Source organism: Microtus ochrogaster, chromosome 7, assembly GCF_000317375.1.
Source record: "Microtus ochrogaster isolate Prairie Vole_2 chromosome 7, MicOch1.0, whole genome shotgun sequence".
Lineage (NCBI taxonomy): Eukaryota > Metazoa > Chordata > Mammalia > Rodentia > Cricetidae > Microtus > Microtus ochrogaster.
Window position 1 is genome coordinate 40,734,376 of NC_022014.1, and position 13,644 is coordinate 40,748,019.

Here is a 13,644-nt window from a genome sequence, read left to right on the forward strand (position 1 = left end):
ACACACACACACACACACACACACACACACACACTTTCTCCGTAGCTTTGAAGTCTGTCCTGGAACTAGGCTGGCCTTGAATTCAAAGATATGCCTGCTTCTGCCTCCCAAGTGCTGGAATTAAAGGCATACACCACCACTGCCCAGCCAAATCACCCTTTGTGTATTTCAGCTACCACAGGGTGAACCCAACAAACAAATCCTTTGAAACTCAGTTCCAACCAACATTGTTCTGTCCCTAAAACACTAACCCTACACTGCCTGTTTCCCTGTATAAGATCTCTGTTCTGAGCCAGCACGTTAGTATGAATAGGGACACAAAAGATTTATACAGAAACAGCTTTAATCCTGTGCTTTGTTATTTACTGTGACTTTGGAGGAATTACTGGCCTGCCTGTTCCCCTATAAAATAGGGATAGGAGTTCATAGGACTCCAGTATGCAGAAGTTATAGCTGCAATCACTTGGCAAAAGAGCCTGGCCACAGTGACAGTTAAAGAACATGCTTGCTGGGGCTGGAGAGATGGCTCAGCGGTTAAGGGCATTGCCTGCTCTTCCAAAGGTCCTGAGTTCAATTCCCAGCAACCACATGGTGGTTCACAACCATCTGTAATGAGATCTGGTGCCCTCTTCTGGCATACACACAGACAGAATATTGTATACATAATAAATAAATTAAAAAAAAAAGAACATGCTTGTTAGCATCCAACATGCTGATGATGGGCTCTTTTGTGACTAGAGGAGTACAGAAGGGAACCAGGCTGCTCACCTGTTAGTGGTAGTCTCTACTTTCCTTAAGGTAAATATGGTCTTATGTCTGTAATGAACAGAATTTTGTGAAAGCAGAAAAGTAATCTTTCACAGCTTAAATAGGGTTACTACAACTATCACTCACTAGACCCTATTCTGAGCCCCATTCCAGCATAGATCAGAAGAGCCATCACACTCACATCTGACGCTTGATATAGTCCTTGAGCAGCTCCTGGTCCACATTGTAAATCTCAGTGCTGCTGAGATTGTCAAAGTAGTAGGTGATGTTGTTCATGTACTTGGGGGTGCGGGGCCCCTCTGTACCATCAAACTTTCGGTAGCCAAACTGGTAGTCAAAGTGGGCTACAGGAGAAATGGGCATCATTAGAGAGAGAAGATTCCCGCCTACTACCCCTGCTGCAGTCCCTTGGACATCCCAGAGCCCGAAGGGGCTTCACGTACTTCGAGTACCACCCCGTCCTCGGCCCCGTCCACGACCACGCCCCCGTCCACGGCCACGGAAGGAAGCCCGTGCCCCGCCAGCCCCATCACTCTTCACACTCGATGTCTCATCCTGGTCATGCCAGGCAGGCTCTGGTTTGGTCTCTGGTTGCCAGGCTGGGGTGGGTGGGGCCACAGATACAGGCATGTAGGTGACAGGTTCAGATCCTGTGGTGAGAAGGAACAAGGTGAAACTGGGCGTATCCTCCTCATGCAGGCTCTCCATAGCAGGCAGGGCATACCTTTGATCTCCCCTCGGCTAGCAGGTGTGTGTCTTGGCTCCTGCGGACGAGTGGGACGTGAGGCCAATTTCTCTCTCGGTACTTCAGGCTTCATGTCTATTTGCAACGGAACCCACTTGTGTTTGTTCCCTGAGGGACAGCATGGGCATGTGAGAGAGGCATGGCAGGCCCCTCCTACATGGCTTTTTTTTCCTTCCCCCACAGTTTTGGCCCCAAACTATCCATCTGGTTGGTATCCATAGGCACATTCTTTCCAAACAGTGTGCCTCTTTTTAATCTCTTCTGGAGCCAGACACCTGCCTGCACAGAATAAGGACTAACTTTCCAGGCTCCCTTTACACATAGTCATGTCACTCTGTGAGAACTGTGAAGGACCAGCTTAGGTGGAATGGGCAGGAGCCAAGGAGCCATCTTTGATGGAGAGAGGTTGCTGTACTGAAGTGACAATGAGAATGAGTCAGGGTTGGCCTGTGGGTCTGAGAAAAAACAGTCAAGCCTGTATCATTTCAGCGAGCTTGGGAAACTCTTAGAGCAATGTACAAGTCCACTTAAGAGTAGATGTACCAAGGCTTGAAATACAGCTGTTCCAAGAAGTGAGTCACCTCCTAGCCTCAAGACCCTCCAGCAGCACTCAGACTTATGTCATTTAAAGATTCTGTAAGCCACAGCTCCCAGGTCTGCCCAAGCAGGAACTCACCTTTCTTCTTCTGCCCGCCTCGCTGGCAGTCGTCATCCCCATTCTTTTCCTCCCCTGATTCATCTGACTTTGTTTTCGGACTCTCCTTACTGTCACTTCCGTCGCCTTTCTCCTGCTCCTTCATGTCTTTCTTGGGTGGCAGCTTACGGGCAGGCTGAGGCTTGTGGGACTGTGGCTGCAGTAGGCAAGGGAGAGAGTGAATGCTAGAGCCTCCTGGGCTGAAGGAGGACACCTCATCACTGGGAAGTGTTACAGTAGGCTACACTGTATACATTCCAAGGCCTAGTTTTCATGACAAGACATGGCCACATGTACCATGAAGTAGGAGGAACAATTCATTTTTTAGCCTACCCAAATCTGTGGGGTGCAAGAGATGCTGACCCTAGCTTGTCTGTACCACCTTACCCATTGAGGTGGTCACTAGCTCAGAACAAAAGTACTGAGAGAAACAGAACTGACCAAGAGTCTCTTAGTTGGGTCCAGAGGAGCTAAATACACTTTCCCAATCTGGAGCCCATGCTTGATCTGATCCCCTCATCACTCAGAAAATCCTGGCACTGTAATGGAAAATTATGGACTTTAGAAAACTACAATAGCTGTCTCCTAACTTACTGAACCATCAAGAGCTACTAACTTCTGGGGATCAGATCACTGGAAGGCAAAGAGGAAATGAACAGTGCCTGAAACTAGGCAAAGGATCACATGATGAATTACCATTCCTAATTATTTGAAAGCTGCCCACTTTTTAAAAATATTCATTTTTATGTGCATTGGTATTTTGCCTGTGTAAGGGTGTCCAGTCCCCTGGAACTGTAGTTATAGACAGCTGTGAGGTGTCATGTGTGTGTGCTGGGAATTGAACCTGGGTCCTCTAGGAGAATGGTCAATGTCCCTAACCACTGAGCCATTTCTCCTGCTGCCCACCTTATATATAACCAGTCTCCGTTTGTTTGTTCAGATCGCATTGGAAGGAGGGTGTGTGCGTGGGTCCTATGTTAATCCAGACTGGCCTTGACCTCTTAGCCCGACAGTCAACCTTCTTTTGAGTAGCTAGGACTACAGAGGTACACTATAATATCCTGCCAACTACTCTTCAAAACTCAAGAAAGGCAAGACTTATGGCTCTTGAACAAAAGCCAACTGAGTTTATAAAGACAGCATCTGAACTGTCTGTCAGACCCTCCCCACACTCACCTGCACACTCTTGTGGGCTATCTCTCCAGGTGTAGGCCAGTTGATTGCATCTCCAAAGTCACCAACCTGCAAGGCATAGTCTATGAAGACCCCAGAGTTACTCCGCCTAGGTCATTTCGCCCCGCACCCAAGCTCTAGTTTCTCTGAGAGATTTGGACCACTTCATCTTGCACACTCACGACACCAAGCACAGGTACCCAGAAAGACGGGCCAGAAGCGCTTACAAGAACAAGAAGAGGAATCACCCACAAGTATCACTCACCCTGCTCCTTACCTTGCTGCCCTTGCGCTGTTTAGGAGCAGCTGCCCTCACTACCTTGGCTGGAGCAGAAGGTTCTGTTGGAACAAGGAAAGCAAACAGCTGTTTAGAGCCTGTGTCACCACCATGCCCATCCGATCATGTACCTGCAGGTTCCCAGAGGAGCCATTGAAGAGAGGGCAAGAACATGTGCTGAAAGCTCTGCTGCCCCTGGGCGCCCTACTCTGAGGTGGCAAAGCCTGTATTTCTTATGAGATGCCAACTGTGGCTTGAGGCCCATGGCCAAATCTGCATTCTAACTCAGGCCTCCTAAACGATTGCAAAATCTGTAAGGAAAAGAAATCAAACCTTTTATAAATTTCTGCATGAACAGAGAAAGGGAAGCTGAAGACATATAAATAAATCCAGGGCCATACCAAGGCCTACTTTGTCCTCGCTGACCTATAGTTGAGAGGCAAGAACCAGCTTCTCTGTCCCTAAAGAAAACATATACTCCACTTTGAATTTACAGTTATGTCTATTTGGACAGCATCTCATAGTATAGCTCTTACTGCTTTGGAACTTGCCATGCAGACCAGGCTATTGAACTCAGAGACTCCCCCTCACACCATCAGGCCTAGCCAGTTCCATCTTTTAAATTTAACCCCAGCAATACAAGTGAGACAAAAAGGCTATGCACAATTTTAGCTCTAATAGTACTGAAATCACCAAATTAAGTCTGTCTACTTCACAACAGTCATTAAAATATAATGGTCTCCAATTATGTGAAGATGGACAAAATGAAAGAAGGTAGTCACAAAATAATGTTTTCTATAGAAGAGATAAGAATGTGTACATTCATACATCCACAGGGCAAACTCTGGAAGGATGTATGTTAGAAAATGAAGAGTATATCTACAAAGACAAAGACTGCTTTTAAAGAACACAATGTGCAATGTCTTTTCTAAAGAAGTGGCTCTGGTTAGTTTGCGCACACACCCCCCTCCCCCCCCACTTTCCCAACACAGTTCTTAAAGCCAAGGGTACCTGTCTCTTCTTCTTCTAGAGATCCACGGGATTCTGTTCACCCACTTACCTCCTCTGCCATGCCAGGTCAGGAACTGTGCCAGCCTCCAAGCACAGAAATCAGACCATGTCCTTTAATGAGCAGAAAGTGTCCTTGCCCAATTCCTAACTGTGAGGGCCAATGAATTCCTGGCTTCTGGCCCATTACTGGAGCCACTGCCCTTAATGGTAGGTAGCTACTTGCCTTCTGGTAGCTGGGGTTGTAGAACCCAACCCATAGTACTCTCACTCTCTAGCCCTAGAAGCAGAATACTAGAAAATCTCCACTGTAAGAAAACCATTGTCCCGTGACCCACAGGTTGACCCAGATAAGCTACCCATCATCTTCACCTGTGTCGCGTGTGGTGATATATGACTTTAATGTCAGCACTTCAGAGACAGATACAGGAGGATTTCTCAGAATTTAAGGCCAGTCTAGTCTAGATAGCAAGTTCTAGAATGGCCAAAGATACACAAAGTGACTCTGTTACAAAAAGAATAAAAAAGATCTTCACCTGCTTCAGTCCAAGGCCAGGCTAGTGCCACCTGAGCCACAGCTGAGATAACAGCTATTGGGCATGGCTAGTGACAAAGTTTACCTAACAGGAAGTACATGAGGACTAGGAATAAGGTATACTGAAGATGTATTTGAAAAGGGGCAAAAGTTTTCAAGACACTTTTAAAGTTTTTTGGTCTGGGTGAATGTACCTCCCCAGAAGATGAAAACTTAACTCCAAGCTGTTTTCTGATTTCCACAAGCACGCTGTGGAGCTCCCGCTCCCACAAATAAATGTTTGTTTAAAGGAAGGGTCTTGCTATGTAGCCCAAAGCAGCCTCAAAGTTCCACCAATCCTCCTGCCCCATACTGCCAAGTGGTGAAATTCCAGATGTATGCCCCACTGCCTAATTTAAAACAAAACAAACAAACAAACAAAAAAAAACACCTCTCAAATCTGAGCAGTACTGCTGGGATCACCCTGAGATCTCAGCAGAACCAGATCAGACTGCAAGCTCTGTCTCCAGTACAGAGAGAATGCCTGAAGAACTCTGCTCATTGCTGTCTGAGGGATAAGGAAGAGGAAAAGTGATCTTACACTTTCCCGGGTCACACAGAACAGTCTTAAATCAGTCTTATGTGAAGTTTGTTAGAAAGTTCGGTCCCCAGAAGGCTCACCAAAAGGATCTATGGTGTCCTATTTTTCCCCTGCTCCTAACTAGAGCCTAAGACTGACTCCAACAAATCTCAGTGTTGGGGAGGGGAAACTGCATGAGACCCTGGAAAATCCAGCAATGTTCTCATGAGCTGCCATCAGTGCTCTTTGAGAAATGGAAAGAGAACTAGGCAATATTATATTGCATTTGACCTCAATCATACATTCATCATCCTTTACCCCCCTCCTAGCCACCCAGTGTAGAAGTACACAAGCATGCACGTATGCATGTACATGTGTACAGGGGTTAGGTGGCAAAGACAGACAAAATTCTGGTCCAGCAGGACTTGACACCTAAAATCATTTCCAATGAAAAACAACTCTTTTGTGCTGATGCTGATACTGTGTTATCCTGCATCAAGCCAAGTCAGTTCTCCGATCTTTGCCTTCTAAAACCTGCACTTGCCACCACCAAACCAAGCCAAGCTCAGAACACACCACTGTCACTTATACAAGAAAACAGCTCTATATAAGGCAGATCTGATCCCACTGTTTGCAGATAGGAAATATGTAAAGGATTTTCATAGAACCAGCTAAGGACTAGAAGGCTTTATTTTCTTGCAAGGGCTCCTATCCACCTATGAGGAACCCCATGGGTTCCCAGATATCCACTACCAGTAAAAGGCCCCTTCTCTGTTATTTACGGCTCTTCCCTATTTTTCCCAACTAGTTAACATAGTCTGGGACCAGAGAAGAGGGGTCAGTGTGACATGGTAGGCCCAGGCCCTAGCACAGCTTCCTCCTCAATGATTAGAAGCTACAGGGTACACCTTCTGTCTCAGATGACCAGGTCCAGACAAGTACCGAGTCAACTCCAGGGAAGTAGTGGTATGTGTGTGTTAGTTAAACACAAAGCACACAAGGCTGGTCAGTCAGACTGCTCAGTGGGTAAAGGTGCTCACTACCACACCTGACACCTCAGTTTGGTCCCCAGGACCCATATTTTTTTTTTTCCTGGTGGTGGTGAGGGGTGTCTTTTGAGGCAGGGTTTCTCTGTACAGCCCTGGAACAGGCTGGCCTGTTTGCCTACCTCTGCTAGGATTAAAAGCACCACCACCCAGTGGACCCAAAGGACTGAAGAAGGAGAACAGTTTACTGCAACTGACCTTCACAAGTGTGCTGTGCTCACACAAAGAATAAAGGGCTCAAGAGAGCTCAGTGATTAACAGCACCAGCTGATCTTCCAGAGGACCTGGGTTCAATTCCCAGTACCCATATGGAGGCTCAAAAAATAAACTGTCTCTTTAACTCCATTCCCAGGAGACCGAATAACCACTTTGGGTCTCCACAGGCAATGAACACACACATACATAATAAAAGATTAAAATATTTAACAAATAGTACATAAAAACAACAACAAACACCCTAAACAATAGCAAGAGAATACCAACATTCCTTTGCAAGTCATAGTATATTTTTGGAAGGGGGCACCTGAATCATTTCCTAAAGTTATCCACACAGCAAAAGCTTTTCACTTAGTTATTTTAAGATGATTGCTTTTGGGGGCTGGAGAGATGGCTCAGTGGTTAAGAGCACTGCCTGCTCTTCCAAAGGTCCTGAGTTCAATTCCCGGCAACCACATGGTGGCTCACAACCATCTGTAATGAGGTCTGGTGCCCTCTTCTGGCCTGCAGACATACACACAGACAGAATATTGTATGCATAATAAATAAATATTTTTAAAAAACGATGATTGTTTTTGAGTGGAGGGCACAGGAAAAGTCCATTATTTCAGAGGAAGAATAGAAACAAAAGACAAATGGCTGGGAGGAGGGACGGTGCTTACAGTGCAGGGCTGATCTGGGTTCTATCTGTGAGCCTCCACTTTCCAGTGCATGGCCCTTTACTCAAACAGCAAGGAAAGTCAGAGGACATATTCTGCACATGAGTCTAGACCTCCTCTATGAGAAGTGAAATGGTATTTTTTTGTCAAAGGACCCACTGGAACATTTAAGTCACCACATACAGAATGCCTAGAACACTCAACAATTTGATCCCCACCCCAAGAAGTATTTATCAATAATAATCTTCACCCTCAGCAATGAAAAAGGTCACCAAGTCATCTCTCAAAAGGGAGGATCACCATTCCAGGAGCTCTCTAGAATAGTATTCTTTAGTTCCCACCCCAGATTATAAATTAGATTCCCAATCCTGTCCCCTAGGCAAGAGACCTATGGGGAGCAGGCCCCGATATCCTCACACTACCCCACAGACAAGAGATAACTTGGCTCCAGGGTGTTTCCCCCAGGAAAGGAGAAAATCTCCAGAGTCCTACAGCTGAAATAAGAAAAGATAGGGAACCCGGCTCTTTACCCCACAGCTGGCATAAAGCTCTGCTCTGCTAGAGGAAGAAGGCCTAGGGTTCCCCTTCAGTTAAATTTCCAAAATTCAATTTTTCACTCAAGAAGGGGAAGAAAAGTCCAGGCCTCAGGGAATCCCTCCGGACCAGCAAAAGGGCTAAACCCATGAACACCTGGTACAAAGACTACCAAGTATTTTCTGTATTGTCCAGTTCTAGAAAAACCTAATGGCTACCAACACTTTGTAACACAGGCTATCATCGGGGGCTGGAACACCTTCTGAGTTACACCGAGGACTTGGTTCAACCACATGTAAAGTAACTAACGTTTTATGGTGAAGGTATAGTGACCCAACCCTGTCTGGCCATGGCATAAGGAATGGGTAGGGGAAGAAATACTGGATTGAGGTAGGGGAAGAAATACTGGATTGAAACCATGGGTCAGTATGGGTGGAGGAATGGGATGGGCTAGTTGGTAAGTCTACAGGAAGGATTAGTTGGCCAGAGTGGAACCAGAATGGGAGGTCAAAGATTTCTTGGTGCTGGTTATTATATCTTACAGACCAGTACCTAACAGGCTGAGATTCACAAAGCAGCCAGCTATCCCACCCTTACACCCAGCTCTCCTATCAGGCCAAAATCAATGTCTTATTAGGAGACCCCCAGAACCCGAGTAAATCCAGGAGCTCTCGGGACACAGTAAACATTTATCTACCCAGTTACCTAGTGGTTTCCTGATGAGTACAAGAACCAGGTTACTCTCGCAGCAGCAAGCATAGAGCCTAGCTCAAGGCCTGACCCTAGCAGACTCTTGTGAAGTTCTGGTCCCAACCTTTGGCCTTTAGTCTGAGCCTTCCTGAGCCTAGCTATTACTGGCTCTCAGAGGCCCTAGGCCCAAGGCCAGGCATTAACTCTATCTGAAGCATAGTTGTTGAGAGCACTGCCAGTCATCCCTACAACAGCAGCTTCCTCAGCTGCACTAAAAGCTGATAGGCTCTGCAGGCATGAGAAAAGTCAAAAAAGACAAAAACCTCATCCCAAGCAAGGTGTGAGATGCTAATGATTATAGCTACAGTTAAACATGACATAGGCCTCACACCTTTTTTTTTTTTTTTTTTTTTTTTTAAGTTCCTCTGTGTAACAGCCCTGGCTGTCCTAGAACTTACTATGTAGATCAGGGTAGCCTCGTAGGCCTCTGCCTGCCTCCTGAGTACTGGGATTAAATGCATGCACCACCACTGCCCCAGCTGGGTATCATAACCTTTAAGATAAAGATAAATTCATTTCTTTTGCTGGTCCCATGAACAATAAAATCAAGATATATGCGTATAAGTGTTTGCCAGATGGGCAGTGGTGGTGCATGCCTTTAATCCCAGCACTCGGGAGGCAGAAGGTGGATCTTTGTGAATTCAAGGCCATCCTGGTCTGCAAGAGCTAGTTCCAGGACAGGCTCCAAAGCTACAGAGAAACCCTGTCTCAAAAAACCCAAGTGTTTGCCAAAGTCAGAGTCAGCAAGCCACAAGACCTGGAGTGCGTATTCTGATATTAAATGGCATGACTTAACCACCAGGAAAAGGTGGGAACGAAGCTATGGGCCAGAGAAGACCAAATGGCACTGGCCTTGAGGGCCAGTGAGTGACCTGATCATCTGCTAGCCTCCCCAAGGTCCTCCACCAAACTTTGCTCCAGGAAGGCTCCTTAGCAAAACCTTGGACCAAAGCACAGGGTTCTGCCTCACCCTTGCCAAGAGCCCTGACTATGGGAGTCAGTAAAGCCACAGGGAAGGAGGTGACCCACTTCTGTCTATCCTTCCCAGGTCAGCCTAGGTAGTCAGAGTCAGAACCTAGAGATGGTCAAGTCTTTGTCCCATTCCTACAAATTCCATCAACACCAAGAGGAAGTTTCTCTGCAGAGTAATAAGAATGTACAGGTAGCCTCCATACCTTGTATGGGCTCTCTGTGGCCTGGACTGTCATTTCTCAGAGGCCTCCCTCTACCCACCCTTCCTACCCAGGCCCCAGGCCTGAAGATAAAACACAGGAGGGGCTGCGGGCAGGAGGGGGCAGACTTCAGAAAATCAGACCACTTGAAACCCTGCAGAAATGAAAGTTGTAGACCAACACCCCCACCTTGTATTATAGTGCATGAGTCTGCGGGTCTAGGCAGCAGTTACATGATGTTTGCTAGCCTGGCCAAGCCCAACAGACTAACTTTAGCTTGTGGTAACCCATGCATTCAGTGCTCCCACTCCTGTCCAGACAGGGACTTTGCAGTTCAATAGTGGCTATGGCCACCCCCACAGGTGGTACCAGTTCCTGAGAAAGGGCTGAAATCCCAGCGCCCTGATTGGCCTTTTCTGAAGAGATTATTGGATTCTAGTCAAATCAGCAACTACCACCTTCAGTTGTGTGTTAACTTAAGCAAAGACTGTGTAGGTTTCTTCTAAGGAGATGCCACCGATTCTCTTCCAAAGGATGCCACTTTCTAGTGCTGAGCAGAGGGAAAAGACTTCTTTTCACACACAGTATGTTAAAGCAAAGTGGGTGATTCTTTGGTCACCATAGTAAAGCCTTAGTGTAAAAGCCTTAAGAATCCCCTCCTCCACCACTACCCAACAGGAAGATGCTATGTAGTAAACAATTCTAGATCAGGTTCTAACTCAGCCTATGGTGTTGGGGATTCCAAGGGCCCAATGACCCCTCAAGTGCTGGCATCTGTGAACCTATCTCACTCAGGAGGGTTAGACCTTTCTCATCACCAGTTCAACCCGTCCTAAAAATGCCAAACTCTAGTATGTGCACAGCTAACTCATGTCTCACAACCACTCAAGAAAGCAGGTATCATTATGACAAGGAAACCAAGGTTCAGAGAAGCTCACTCAACTAGCAGGTAGTCTCTGCCAAGCACATCTTGCCTCATAAGCTAGCCGTGTGTCTTACAGAGAACTGCTGGGAGCTCTACAAGCGCAGGTCCCCAGCATCCAGAACCAGAGTCTTAGTGTTGACAGCTCACTGTAAACCTATGTTTCCCCTCTCCATTGAGACCAAGCAGTTGGATTCTCACATCAATCTAGGCACCCAAGGCCAACTGTGGGAAAGCGTGAAAGTACCCCCAGGCAGTACTATAACCCACTGCCAGTCCTGTGGTTGGGGTGCTTCCCTTGCCCTGAACACAGACTTAATGCTCCAAGAGGGGTTTAGCCCCTAAGCAAGCAAACAGCAAAATTACACAGGCTGATACTGTTAGTTAAGTCACTGTTTATTTGAGGAAGGATTTTTGAGACAGGGTTTCAAGTAGCTCAGGCTGGCCTGAACTCTCAATTCTTCTGTCTCCATCTCTCAATTACTAAAATTACTACTGGTGAGTGCTACCTGTCAAATTTCATTCCTTTCACTATATAGCCCTCGCTGGCCTGGAAGTCAGAGCTCCACCTCATGAGTTCTGAGATCAAAGGCAAAGACATGCACCACCACGCTTAATTTCAAATTTCATTCCTGAAAACATTTCCATTAAGCTACAGCCCTCTGGATTCCCAAGTCACTCCCAAGCCCCATTCTGCTTCAGATACAAGAGTGCTCTGTTGCAAACTGGATTCAACTGTCACTGTCCCCAAGATGATGCTACCCTAACACAGATAATTTCTGTCGTGATAAGCAACCGCCTACAGTACTACAAACTTTTTTGTTGTTGTTCATCTTTGAAACAGGCTAACTAATAAGTCCAGGTGGGGATGGAGAGATGATTCATCAGTTCAAGGGCACTGACTGCAGCTGGGTGGTGGCGGTGGTGCACACCTTTAATCCCAAATTTAGGAGGCAGAGGCAGGAGGATCTAAGTTGAGGCCAACCTGGTCCACAAAACAAGTTCAAGGACAGCCAGAGCTAAACAGAAAAATCTTGTCTCAAAAAACCAGGGGCTGGAGAGATGGCTCAGTGGTTAAGAGCATTGCCTGCTCTTCCAAAGGTCCTGAGTTCAATTCCCAGCAACCACATGGTGGCTCACAACCATCTGTAAAGAGGTCTGGCGCCCTCTTCTGGCCTTCAGGCATACACACAGAATATTGTATACATAATAAATAAATAAATAAATATTTAAAAAAAAAAGAAGAAAAAACCAAAAGTAAAATGCATGCAGATGGCATTGACATACCTGTGGGCAGAACCCTCATGCATATAAAAAATAAATTAATAATAAAGGGAAAAGAAAAAAAGCCCAGGCTGCTGTCAAATCTCCCTGCCTTAGCCTCCAAAGACAACTTTGTGTCACCTCTACTGCCCTAAATCAAAAATCTCAAGCAGCTGGATATTGGGAGAGGCTTCTGTCTATACAAGAAATTATTTTCTGCTGTCCTGATTATGGGAGTGGATACACTGATAACACCTAACCTAGCCAGGACTGAAGAGGAAAATATTCATTGTATACTGGGAGCCTGCAGTTTGGAAGTAACCTGAGGGCCACATCAGCAGTGAATTGCTGTTGAAGTGGTCCTGGGACATGAAATTGCAGCTTCCCAATGTAGAGCTTTCCAACTTGGCAAAGCCAATCCTCCCCCCAGCAAAAAACTATGTGCACCCATTCCCACTCACAGGATAGGAAGCAGCTTTCCCCACACAAATGACTGAGTTTCTATTATCCATCTGCTTCCTCACATGCACCAGAATTCTGACCAAAAATTAGGGATTCCCTTTTTCTTTTTAACCTTATTACTGTGCAAACATCTCCTTTATTTTAATCCTTCCATAAAAAGCCGGCAAAGAATGCCACCAACAATCACACGTGTATAAAGTTCCAGTTTTGTTTTGTTTCTGAAAGGGTGATTAGGGACAATTCTGAATTACAATTCAGTTTTAGATAATAAAGAATTAAAAAGTAAGGTCTAAGCTGCTGGTTTCTAAAGGCATTTTAACTTAATAGATCAACTATAGCATGTGCTAAATATTCCTTAATTGGCATATTATACATAGACCACAGTAAGTGCCTTTCAACAGTAAAAGGAGCACCCTTTGACTTAGGGAATTCCAATAAAACAACACCATTGAGTCAAGAATAGACAGTTGCCTCCTGACCTTTTAGCCATGGCCTGTAACAGCAGAGAGTACAAAGTTTACCACAGGCGAGTCTTCTCGTTTCTGAGATGGTGACAGAATTTCCCCAGTGTTTTAAACATATTCATATGTCCAATTATATAAATTTAATTATAAAACCACTTAATAGGTTTGAGGAGTCACCCCCATCCTTGTGGAAAGTAGAACTTTAATATCACGCAACTGGAATCGTTACTTTTAAAAAGATCATATCCACTTTTCTACAAGTCAGTTTTCCTTAGTAAAGACTAACCAACAAAACACTGTTAGCAGCCGAGCGATGGTGGCGCACGCCTTTAATCCCAGCACTCGGGAGGCAGAGGCAGGCGGATCTCTGTGAGTTCGAGACCAGCCTGGTCTACAG

General features: G+C 45.8%; 1 protein-coding gene across 1 annotated transcript in view; it reads right to left on the bottom strand.

The window, feature by feature from the left end:
* The window catches only part of Larp1 (La ribonucleoprotein domain family member 1), a 50,487-nt gene that overhangs the window by 15,595 nt on the left and 21,248 nt on the right, over positions 1–13,644 (bottom strand). Inside the window, exons 2-7 of the mRNA XM_005350024.2 lie at positions 3,658–3,719; positions 3,384–3,449; positions 2,190–2,364; positions 1,493–1,621; positions 1,212–1,418; positions 950–1,112 (exon numbers count right to left, since the gene is read on the bottom strand). Of these exons, the coding sequence (XP_005350081.1) occupies positions 950–1,112; positions 1,212–1,418; positions 1,493–1,621; positions 2,190–2,364; positions 3,384–3,449; positions 3,658–3,719 (802 nt within the window). The remainder of the gene's footprint in view (positions 1–949; positions 1,113–1,211; positions 1,419–1,492; positions 1,622–2,189; positions 2,365–3,383; positions 3,450–3,657; positions 3,720–13,644) is intronic.